Below are 11872 nucleotides of genomic sequence, written 5' to 3' on the forward strand. Positions count from 1 at the left end.
GGACCAGATCAGGATTCAGACCCACAGACCTGGAGCAGGACCAGATCAGGATTCAGACCCACAGACCTGGAGCAGGTCCAGATCAGGGTTCAGACCCAGACCCACAGACCTGGAGCAGGTCCAGATCAGGGTTCAGACCCAGACCCACAGACCTGGAGCAGGACCAGATCAGGGTTCAGACCCACTGATGCTTATTTTCCTTTCATCAGGAACAAAGACACATGACTTTAAAGATGAGGGTCCTCACAAAAATATAAATCTGAATGTTTTCTTAAAAGGTCCCCGGATGGTGTGTGTGTGTGTGTGTGTGTGTGTGTGTGTGTGTGTGTGTGTGTGTGTGTGTGTGTGTGTGTGTGTGTGTGTGTGTGTGTGTGTGTGTGTGTGTGTGTGTGTGTGTGTGTGTGTGTGTGTGTGTGTGTGTGTGTGTGTGTGTGTGTGTGTGTGTGTGTGTGTGTGTGTGTGTGTGTGTCTTTAATGTTCCCATCAAAGACCTTGGACATATTGATTTACATTCCTCAACCTCCTGTTGCCATGACAACAGACCCACATCCCGACCTCATTGCCATGGCAACACCTCTTCATCCCCCCCCACCACCCACACACACACACACAGCCGCATCAGCTGCAAAGCATGCTGGGTAGTAAAGGAGAATGTGAAACCACACCTCCCCCTCCACTCTCCTCACATCTTCCTTCCCAGCAAATCAAACAGAAGGACTTAACGAGCCTTTTGCAGCGCCCGCTAACAGTACAGTCACCATGGAAACGAGAGGCCCGACACGTGCGACCCCGATACGAGACGACAACATGAAAACGATGAAAACACAAGATTTTCTGTAAATCCAAATTTAAGCCTAAACATCAACCAGGAACAAGCAAATAAAAACAAACAGACGATAACAGAATGAAGAAAGATAAATTAGAGGAGGAGAGAAGGATCAACGTGAGACAAAGAAGAGGCGCTGAAATCTGCTGACGTGACAAAAAGCTTCACTCACGCTGCAGCTGCCCTGCAGAGACTGCAGCACATCAATGCGTAAACATCACGAGTCCAGAACATCCCTGAGCTCACCGTCGACTCCTCAGACACACGAAGCAGGACACCACCGACATGTTTGGAGCCCGGCAGAGGTCCATCTGAGCTCCTCCATCCGTGACAATCTGACTCGTCACGTGGAAGAGCATCATCTGTCTGAGAGAAACGGCCTGAGAGCAGATTACACTTCTCTGATGGGGGGGGGGGGGCCATTTCCAATCCCTCATTCTCCTCCGGATGTTGTTACCATGGCAACCAGACATCAAGAGGCGAGGCGAGAGAAGAGCATGGGGTGGTCTTTGTTTACATGAAAACTGGTTTTGATGTTTTTTACAAACCATAAAATCTTTTTTAGTTAGAAAAATCTCAAAATGCCAGCAAAGTTTTCTAAATGGTTACCTTTACAAAATTAAGTTAAAGGAGCAACGTGTAAGAATTCTACTGTGAAATAATCACAGAACAGTCTCAGTTGTGCTGGGAGGAGGGTTACACTGAAACAGGTTTTCTCCGTATTTAAGTGTGATGTAGTTGCTGCTTACAGTCCGTAAGGCCGCCAAACGCTGCAGCGCCGGCATCAGCAGCCCAACACCAGCAGAAAAAACACTCTAGAGTTGTTCAAAGAACCAAAGCCAGTAAGCAGGAGCGACCCAGAAGTTATTTCATGGCTTCTTTTTGTTTCGCCCTAATATCTGGTGAAGCAGGCTAGCGGCTAACGTTGAGCTAACATTGCTAATGGTGAATTAGAAGCAAATAGCCTGTGTGGTCAAAGTCTTGATCATACAGCGTTTATTTAGATCGAAATAAAAAACTAAAATTAAAACGTAAAAAAGTTGGAAAAATAATGGAAAAAATAAATAAAAGAAACACGGGGTAGGTGGTTATGAAACAGCTGGAAATAATTAAGGTCAGTGCGCGTGTCGCTCCACGTCTCAGAACGTCATCGCGCATTCCCCGAAACGTTTCGTGTCAGGGGAGGAAACTGGTTGTGAAAGTTCCTAGAGGAAGCACCAACGTGGTGATCCTCCGAAGCGGTGCTAATGACATTCATCTGAAGACTGGAGAGGCAGCCGCTAACCCCCAAATTCCACTACCTCCGCTCCGCTCTGGTCCGCCCCCGCTCGCTTCCGAACTCAATGTTTACTGGTACCCGCTCTACAACGGCTCCGCTCCGGTGCGGAGACCTGAGGGGGGCAAACAAGCATGCGCGGGATTTTCGAGATCTTGCGATACAGTCCGAGCAATAAACGCGGAAGTTAGATCCAAACACCCGTTGTGTGGGAGAAGCATCGGCATGAACTGTTTAATCTGCCCATCATGTGTGTTGAGAGATCAGCAGTGTTTGGATCAACAAAGTGTGACTACTTTGATAGTGGAAACTGTATTTATGGCTTACTTTTGTGCATTTAAACTTCAGCCGCCACTGATAGTTGTTAAAAGTTGTTAAACCTGTGCATATGAAACAAAAAACGCATTTTGTTTATCGATTTATTGTGAAAAACGGAAATTGTGCTTGCTCCTTTTCCTGTTGGGCCGTTGTGATTTCTGTCCATTTACTGCAGAGGTGCTCCGGCGTCCGGCAAAAATAGGGTCGATTCTATTTTTGCCGGACGCCGGAACAGAGGGCGGAGCACGGCCGCAGTAGTGGAATTGCTCTGATTGACTACAACGGGACCGATTTTGCTCCGGCGTTCGTGTCGGAGCGGAGCGGAGGTAGTGGAATTTGGGGGTTAAGCTACTTCAGATCTGCTCATTGTTTAATGCTGTGATGTAAAATTGAAACATAAATAGCTGAAGTGATAAATTTAAGTGAGTTTGGGTCCGAATGAATTAATCAAGTATTTATTTTATAAATGTTAGCTCAAAAAATATATATCATGTTGAAATCACACATTTACCTCTTTTATGAATGGTAGTTTATATAGAGATAATGAAATTTTACACAGTTTCACTGTTTCTTAGCACACACACTGTTTTTGTTTAGGTTTTTCACCTGCGCATAGGCTTTGCCTTGCTTCGTGCTTCGTCATCTCCTATTTCCGTCTGGAATAATGTGAAATGGAAATGAAATAAAGCAAAATGAAAAGTGAAGCCATGAAGTCCTGAGGGGAATCCTGCCTATATTTCTCCAGCTAGATGATCCCTGTCACGTGGGGATTGTGTACCACACAAGAACTTGACATAGTCGGCTCTAAAAATACCTCAAGCTACTTTTTCAATATTACAGTGAAATGTGTGTGAAGCGAATGATGCGTCAATCGTGGCGTTTTACTTCCTTTAGTGAGTCGTTCGGAACTTTAACAGCAAGCTAACAGCAAGACGGCAAACTACCACACTTCCTCTAATTCCAAAGACATTTTACCGTAATAAGTGTAGCAGGTGCTCCCTACTAGAGGCCAACCAATACATGGGGTGACGGTGGCACAGGAGTTAAGAGCTCGCCCCGTAATCGGAAGGTTGCAGGTTCGAGCCCCACTCAGTCTGTCGCTGTTGTTGTGTCCTTGGGCAAGACACTTAACCCACCTTGCCTGCTGGTGGTGGTCGGAGGAACCGGTGACGCCAGTGCTCGGCAGCCTCGCCTCTGTCAGTGCGCCCCAGGGCAGCTGTGGCTACATCGTAGCTCATCACCACCAGTGTGTGAATGGGTGAACGACTGATTGTTTTGTAAAGCGCCTTGGGGGGTTCCAGGACTCTAGAAGGCGCTATATCAAACACAGACCATTTACCTACACCATACATTCAATTTTTTCTATATCGGCAATCGGCCAGAAGCTGTTTAAAAAATAAATAAATCAGGCACCTGTGTGGCCGACTGCCACCATTACTAGACTGCAGAAAAGACCCGAAGGACCCCAACACACCATTTTTTAATGTTCTGAGTTTGTTTTATATTTAAAGTTCAATAAACATTAAGATATTTCTTGACTTATTTAATTTATGTAGCACACAGTGAGTGTTCAGTTGTCTGTCATCATCAGTGTGCAGCTAAAACGTATAAACATACCGGCCTTAATCATCAGCTTTAGATGTCGCCATCGGGAACAACATTCTTTAAAAATCGACATCGGCCTTAAAAAACATATTGGTTGGCCTCTACTCCCTACCGTAAAGCATCCAAGAGTGCCACCACCAGATATGACAACTTTATTTATCTACTTTCTGTGTATGGCTCATCTATTTTTGTTATCTGGAGCGTTCTGGTTCTGGTCCGTAACCGGAACAGCCATGAAACTCAGGCAACGGGAGTGAGAGAGTCATTTTTTTGTTTAGGAAAATAGACTGCAGTAACCTCATCTGACCACAGGGTGTCATTCTTACTTAATGCACCTTTAAAACCGTAATAACCCAGAGCTGCGTTTAACTCAAACGTCTGCCGGGGGAACACCGGGAGCAGCCCGCGGACTTCCTGAATTCCTCTCAGGAACAGCAAACAGCTCTGATGTCTGTTTTTGTTTACAGCAGGATGGAAAAAGCAGCTGAGTCATGGAAGCTGGCGGTGGGGGGCAAACTCCGAGCAGACAGAAATCGAAGTGATTGACTGGATGATGAGCGGTCATGCAGGAACACGGTCCAGCAGCGTTCAGCTCTGACGGTTCAGAACTGGCACAAAGTCTAATAAAGCCACACAGAAAGACAACATTCTGCTTTCCTGCTTCCTCTAAAACCTCAGAGATCAGATTAGAATAAAAGTATTTCAGATTTTCAGGAATATTCCAGTTAAGTTTAACAGCAACACCACTAACAGCCTGAAGGGAGACGGTTACAGGTCAGGAGTCACAGACCGTCTCCGTCTTCAGTTAGGTCTTCTCAGCTCTGCTTCCCGTCCTCGCCGGTAGCTTCACGGACACGTCCAGAAGGTCAGACGGACTTCTGCACAGTGCTGATCTCTGTTTAGTATTAAAGCAAACAAATGCAGATGCTTCCTCATCAGGATCATCTAGCAGGTCAGCGTCCTTCACAAGGTCGCTCGGACTTGGGTTTTCCAGCGGAGACCACCATGATCACCTTCAGGCTGCAGAGTCTTCGTCCTCTGAGCTCACGTAACCCGAACCTCCACCGGTTCAGTCGGTGATCAGTTCACCTCCTTCCTTCCTTCCTTCCTTCCTTCCTTCCATCCTCCTTCCATCCCTCCCTCCCTCCCTCCCTCCCTCCCTCCCTCCCTCCTTCCATCCCTCCCTCCCTCCCTCCCTCCATCCATCCTCCCTCCCTCCCTCCTTCCATCCATCCTTCCTTCCTTCCTTCCTTCCTTCCTTCCCTCCCTCCCTCCCTCCCTCCCTCCCTCCATCCATCCATCCTCCCTCCCTCCCTCCCTCCATCCATCCATCCTCCCTCCCTCCCTCCCTCCCTCCCTCCTTCCATCCATCCTGCCTTCCTTCCTTCCATCCATCCTTTGATCCCTCCCTCCCTCCCTCCATCCATCCATCCATCCATCCATCCATCCTCCCTCCCTCCCTCCCTCCCTCCCTCCCTCCTTCCATCCATCCATCCTTCCTTCCTTCCTTCCATCCATCCATCCATCCATCCATCCTCCCTCCCTCCCTCCCTCCTTCCTTCCTTCCTTCCTTCCATCCATCCATCCATCCATCCATCCATCCTCCCTCCCTCCCTCCCTCCCTCCCTCCCTCCCTCCTTCCATCCATCCTTCCTTCCTTCCTTCCTTCCTTCCTTCCTTCCTTCCATCCATCCATCCATCCATTACTTACTTACTTACTTCCTATCTAAATGTGGGATCGGGGTTTCCTTGGTGAAACTCAGAAGGTTGCTTATTTCTAGCTGCATCTGCACGGCTAAAGGAAGACGTTTGGGGCGCCCGATGTTTAAAGAATAAAAAAGCAAACTGCTTTGTTTCAGATTTTATATTTAGCTTTGAATTAAAACCAAATCTAAATCTATAAACGTAAATATTTATAACTGAATCAAAGTAAAACATAAGTATCGTAACTTTTACTCAGTTTATGTATTTTAGGTATTTAATTTCCCCACCGAGGAACAAATAAAGGTATTGTAGGTATATAAGGTAAGTGCACAAGGTTATAACAACATGCTGAAATGTAAACAAATGACCCAGCCCAAGAGGTCCGCTCTCTTAGGCCCGGTTCTGACACCAGGATTTTCACACTTCCTCCTGATTTTCAGAACACGAGAGACCTCACACGTGTAAACAATCAGGGGCGGCCATTTTTGGTCCAACAGTGTGTGGCGCCCCAACACACCACTTTCAGTCATCAACGCAGTCAGAAGTGCAATCTCACTCGATCAGCTGTGAGAAGTAAACAACGACGGTGAAAGCTTTCTGATTGGCTCCCTCCAACAGGCCAGTTTGTCCCTGATTTTAAACCAAAACAACCCGACATTACTGCTCTCCCCGATTCGTATTCGGAGCGGAGCCAACGTGCTTCAGAGCAGACCAGAGCACTTTTAACTCCACACATGGTGGGATTATCTGATGGGATTATTTTTAGAGCCACTACAGTAATCCGAGGGATCGTAAAACTGTCGAAAGGGTAGGATGGGGTCAGAAATCGGCCCGGTTGTCCAGCTGTTTGGACCGGGCCTCAGGTCTCGATGGTGTATCTTTTAGCAGCAGGAATAAATCCAAGACGTTCGGACCTCTTCACTCTGCTTTTATTTTGGTAGTCTACTTCCAATTTACATCAGTCTGATTTAGCACGATAGTTTAAAACTCAGACATTTAAATTTAGAACAGAACATTTAATCATTGATACCTAAATATTTTATTTGTTTTAAATATCTGCATTTTCATCAGCCAAACAAATGAGATGAGAAAGTGACTAAAAACGTTTGAGACTCCGTATTTGTTGATATGGGAAGCTAAATGGAGCTGATGAGTCAACACGTTCTCACACCCAAGGCGTCAAAATATGACGCGTGTGACCAAGCCTCAATATACGACGAATCAGGACGCCCCAGCGCATCAGGAGACGACGATTAGGGACAAACAGCTGACGCAGCATTCCAGAGCGTCTGTATCCCACGCCGGTGCTGAGACGGACACTAGAAGGACTTGTGAACTACTTCCCCTCCCCCAATCCTAACCTTAAGGTCACAGCTACTGACCTTGAGGTTAGGATTGGGGGAGGGGAAGGTTAAACAGTCTCATAATGTCCGTGTGACCGCGCTTGTCAAACACTGACGCCAGCGGAGCCACGTGACCCTGATCGCCGTCTCCTGACGCGCTGGGGCGTCCCGATTCGTCGTATATTGAGGCTTGGTCACACGCGTCATATTTTGACGCCTTGGGTGTGAGTTTGCTTTTTCACCTTCAGCTCTCCGTATGAAGTCAGAAAGCACACGGAGCTGTCCAACAACACCTGAGAAGATATGCGGCAGCTGTGAGTAACTCAGAGGACATGAAGGACAAGTGCTGCTAGTCCGCCAAAAGGTGGACCAACCACAACGTTGCTGTTGAACCCTCCTGTTTTCGTTTGTCCCTTCTGGGCTGCTGTAGAGGCACGTTTATATTTAATAGTTGAAAACAGGACATAATCTGCAGAAAGTTTTTCATCTGCAGGCAAATCATCTCAAAAGCGACCCAGGGTCCTTCAGATTAAAGCTAAATAATACAAAAGACCTCTGGTTTCTCTTTAGCTGCTTGGATCCGTTCTGATCGGGCTGGAAGCAGCAGGACGCATCTCTAAAAACGCCTTAGCCGGCGCTTTCAGGGTTTTTCATCCTCAGATGTGAGAAGCTGCCGCTGGAGCCACACCCTTCAGCCTCACACTCGTCCTTCAGCAGCAGAAACACAAAGCTGCAACTCAGCAGCTCCTCTTCTCCCACGCAGTCTCTGTACGTCTAAACCTGGTGCTGAACAAATCAGCGTTAGCGTTTACAACGTTCTTGGTCTGCAGAAGGACACTGAAAAACTCCCCAGCTGAGAAAACTCTTTAAACAGATCAATCTGAGAACGAGGGTCAGCAGGATTCCTCAGGAATCATAAAGCACTTCCACCTTTTCTCCAAACACACCAGAAACGGACCATCGGCATCAGGAATACTGAAATCAGACAATTAACACCAACATTTCTCAGAAATGTTAAAACAGATGTTTGTTTTTAAGACCTTTCCCCGTCTCTCAGCTCATCTGCAGATCTAATGTCCACACAAAAGCACAAATCCAATTCATCCGTCAAAAATTCCAATATTTCCTTTTGTGCTCCGATAAATCTGTTTTATTGATGAAACAGTTCAGTAACTAACGACGTAATCAGAAATATACACGATCGTTGGGACTCTTCGGGTTTCGTTGGCTTTATTGAGCAGCAACTCACTAATTTGGGTTTTTAGGGCCGATACCAATTTTTGTGTTGCAGTTTTGAGCAAATAAAGAAAATTATGATCCTGGAAGTCAGAACTTCTTTTGTTGCTGGCGTGGTGAGTTCACAGACTCAGGGCAATGTCAGATTCTTTATTTTCTTTTGCAACGGTGTGTTCAAGGACCAAAGTAAATCAGATTTCTGACTTTCCTCCTGATTTTTATAGCAGTTTAATTTATTTATGTCTAAACCCTTTCAGCTTAAACCATCAATGGGGTCCACTGAACATAACCCTGTTGTAAATATTCACGCGGAAGTTGAGTATTGTGATGTAAAATGCTTTTTACTGACAGAAACGAGCACAGATTTAGTCCTTGTTGGCAAAAATAAACAGATTTTGGGTCTTTTCTGCAAACAAGAGGAGGAGAAATGCATCCAAATACAAACCAGCTGCTTCTTACCAACAAAGGCCCAAAATACCTGATCTAGGATGTTTTTTTATTCTAAATTCAATAAAAGCTGCGTGGAAATGACGTCATAATGTGGGAATAAACCATGAAAGACGAAATTTACACAATAAAATCAGACACTTGAACTGCAGCGACAGCAGGAGCTGATCAGCCATCCAGAACAAAAAACGGAAACAATCAGATTCCTCCAGAATAATTCAAATAATAAAATGCGCTTAAAAACGTTTATGAACAAAACCGGAGAAACGGAACCGAACCGAGGCGGATTCGGGTTCTGACCTCGTTTTAACTGCTGCTGTTTCTCTGACAACATCTATGATTCATGAGCTCCTCCATCCTCCACCTCCTCCATGAAGAAGACCCCCCCGCGCACACGCACACACACGCACACACACACACACACACACACACCCGCATGACGCATAAAAACCCTAAAATCGGGTTTAAACCCGCAAAAGAGGAAACGTGCATTTAGACCGCCACCGTTTGCGCTGTTTCATCACTGATCTGCCTCCTTCGATCTATTTCTGTTTTTGAGGCGTTGGCCGAACCGGACCGGACTGGATCGAACCGAGCCACACCAGATGGACCGGCCCAGACAGAACACACAAGAAACAAAACAAAGGCGTAAAAATGAGGAGAATAAGAGAAAATAGGGAGCGGTTCGTCCTTACCTCATCTCTGAGCGGAGCAGAAGAGCTGTGATGAGGAGGAGGAGGAGGAGAGGAGGGGGGAGGGGGGAGGAGGGATGGAGGGGGGGGGGGGTCAAAATATCTAATCTGAACCTAAATCTTTGCGGTCTTATGAAAAATATTATCTTTAACTTCATAAAGAACCATAATCAAGAACAGTTGAGGTGAGCACAGGTAAAACATGAATAGAAGATAAGAGCAGGCATGAATAAACGATTACAGATGTAATCTTCTCCTGGGTTTCTGGGTTAAAGTATCCCAGATGAACACAGGGAGGTTAGGCTTGCTGGTACATATGTGAAAGCTTTGTTTTCTCTGATATTTGAACATCAGAAAACCTTTTTAATATCCAGTTTACCATTGCAGAGGTTACTAAGGTCACACCTGCACGCCCATAAAGGTGGGTTAACGACGCATTTATGACAAAAGGGTCAATACTTGGATTACAGTTAACCGGTACTGAGTTAACATGCAGATAAGCATCTCCCTGACCTCTCTGACTAGCAGCAAACTGACCGTTCCAAAATAAAACGGAGGAAGGTCTACTAAAAGTGGGACAGACTCACGTGGGGTGTGCCACAGGGGTCTGTACTGGGTCCGCTTCTTTTCGCCATCTACTTACTACCGTTGAGGAATCTTCTTCGGCGGTTCGGCATGTGTTTTCATTTTTATGCTGACGACTGTCAGATCTACCTCCCCCTTCAGCGGGGGGCCGATGGGTCAATATCAAAGCTTCGAGGATGTGCGCTCCTGGATGGCTACAAACTTTTTACATCTGAATGATGCTAAGACTGAAGTAATTGTACTTAGCCCTGACATGTCTACACACCCATGCGATGCTGTGAATCTGGGCCCTTTAGCATCCAACATGAAGACCACCATCCGAAATTAGGGAGTGCAACTGGACTCAGCCCTAAAATTCGACGCGCAAATCAACCAGGTTATGCGATCGTGTTTTTTTAACTTACGCCGCCTAGCCAGAGTTAAGCCCCTGCTGTCCAGAGTACATCTAGAGACAGTCACACACGCTTTTGTTCTTTCAAGGCTCGACTACTGCAATGCGCTGTAGGCCGGCCTTAGTCAGGGTGCGGTAGCACGCTTGCAGTTAGTACAACTCACCCGCTAGGTTCGTGACAGGCACTAGGCGCAGGGAACATGTCAACCCTGTGTTGGCCTCCCTTCATTGGCTGCCTGGGTAATACAGGGCAGAATTCAAGGTCTTGGTACTGGCTTACAAGGCCTTACACGGAACTGCTCCAGCATATCTTGGAAACCTTTTGCATAGACACGCCCCCTCGCGGGCCCTTCGCTCAGCCGGCAGGGAGCTGTTGATCGTTACAACCACTAAGTGCAGGTCACGGGGGGACCGTGCGTTCTCAGTGTTGGCACCTGCACTTTGGAACCAGTTGCCTTTGGTGGTGCGTCAGACACCCTCATTGGGGGTTTTTAAGACTCGCCTTAAGACCCTTTTTTTTTGTCGAGGCTTTCCAGGATTAGCTAATTTTACCCGATTTCGACGCCCTGGCCTCTTAATCTTTTTCAGGATTTTATTTTTAGCTTTTTCTCTTTTAATTGATTTTATGTTGGTTTTACGATTGTTATATTTCATTCTGACGGTTTTATGTTTTTATTGTGTTGTGTTCAGCAGTTTGGGCGTCTGCACTGGTCGCAGAAGGGGCTTTATAAATAAATGAAATGAAATGAAAATAACAGCATCATCTGTTAATCATCGATATGAGAGATTGATGTGAGATTATCAGATTAAAAGACGTAATCAGATTCTCTTACATTAGAAGAAGTTTAATGATCAGAGGCGGTTTGGGTTAGGGTTTGTTCTCACATGCAGGTCCACCGCATGTTTTGAAAGATGCTCATGCAGAACGTTGAAATGTTCTCCGACTGCATTTGCTGCAGAAATAAAACAAACAAGAACTTAATAGGGTCAGAAAACGCGAGTCTCTTCAACATCACACAGAAAACTAGTGTTCATGGCCCCGCCCACCTGGACTTGTGAACGCCCACAGGAAGGAGAGAGCAGAGCGCATCTCAGCTAGTGGCAGCTAACCATTAGCTACTCTGCAACATGGCGGAACACGTTCAGGATCGTGTTACAAAACATCAATGTTGCATTTTAACCCAAGAAAGACGAGCGAGCGAAGGCAGCGGAAGAGTGGCGTTGCTGTCAGCCAATCAGAGCAGAGATGTTTGCATATGATAAATATTAATGAGTACAACTTGTAATCCTGTCTCCTTTAAAATCTGTTTTATTTATGGAGCCTTTATCTGATGAAGAGCAAAAGGCTTCAAACAAAATAAAACAACAAAAGTCGGAATTAAAACTGGATGCGGATCAGAAGCCGTGAAGGATGGAACCGGATTTTCAGGTTTGAAATAAAAATACAGA

The 11872-nt window shown here is 46.0% G+C and overlaps 1 protein-coding gene across 3 annotated transcripts in view; it reads right to left on the reverse strand.

The window, feature by feature from the left end:
• apc2 (APC regulator of WNT signaling pathway 2) overlaps positions 1–9501 on the reverse strand; it is a 45214-nt gene extending 35713 nt beyond the window's left edge. The window contains exon 1 of one of the 3 annotated variants that reach the window (XM_054751976.2): positions 9451–9501. Coding sequence is in view for 1 of the 3 variants with exons in the window: in XM_054751974.2 (XP_054607949.2) it covers positions 1073–1249 (177 nt within the window). In the remaining 2 variants the exon portion in view is untranslated. Of the gene's footprint in view, positions 1–998; positions 2734–9450 lie in introns of those variants that run through there. The other 2 variants (XM_054751974.2, XM_054751975.2) reach the window with 2 other exon arrangements.
• Positions 9502–11872: the final 2371 nt, after the last annotated feature.

Source organism: Nothobranchius furzeri, chromosome 8 (assembly GCF_043380555.1).
Source record: "Nothobranchius furzeri strain GRZ-AD chromosome 8, NfurGRZ-RIMD1, whole genome shotgun sequence".
NCBI classification, from domain to species: Eukaryota; Metazoa; Chordata; class Actinopteri; order Cyprinodontiformes; family Nothobranchiidae; genus Nothobranchius; species Nothobranchius furzeri.